Below are 282 nucleotides of genomic sequence, written 5' to 3' on the forward strand. Positions count from 1 at the left end.
AAGTAATTTTCAGCAGTATGTTATTGTTTCAAAAGGAACAGCACATGTAATGAATCTTTATCAACAGGTGTTGTGGATAGCGAGGACATTCCACTCAACCTGAGCCGGGAATTGCTCCAGGACTCGGCTCTCATCCGGAGGCTTCGCACCGTCATTCAGAACAGGGCCATCCGGTTCCTCTTTGACAAATCTCGGAAGGATCCAGAGAGCTATGCCAAGTTCTTCGCCGACTACGGGATTTTCATCAAAGAAGGTGAAGTGAGATTTAATTCGGGAGTTTTG

The 282-nt window shown here is 46.1% G+C and overlaps 1 protein-coding gene across 1 annotated transcript in view; it reads left to right on the forward strand.

The window, feature by feature from the left end:
• The window catches only part of LOC119593827 (heat shock protein 75 kDa, mitochondrial-like), a 35,708-nt gene that overhangs the window by 24,764 nt on the left and 10,662 nt on the right, over positions 1–282 (forward strand). Inside the window, exon 8 of the mRNA XM_037942857.1 lies at positions 68–253. Within this exon, the coding sequence (XP_037798785.1) occupies positions 68–253 (186 nt within the window). The remainder of the gene's footprint in view (positions 1–67; positions 254–282) is intronic.

The sequence above is a fragment of the Penaeus monodon genome, chromosome 32, assembly GCF_015228065.2.
Source record: "Penaeus monodon isolate SGIC_2016 chromosome 32, NSTDA_Pmon_1, whole genome shotgun sequence".
In the NCBI taxonomy this organism is placed as follows: domain Eukaryota; kingdom Metazoa; phylum Arthropoda; class Malacostraca; order Decapoda; family Penaeidae; genus Penaeus; species Penaeus monodon.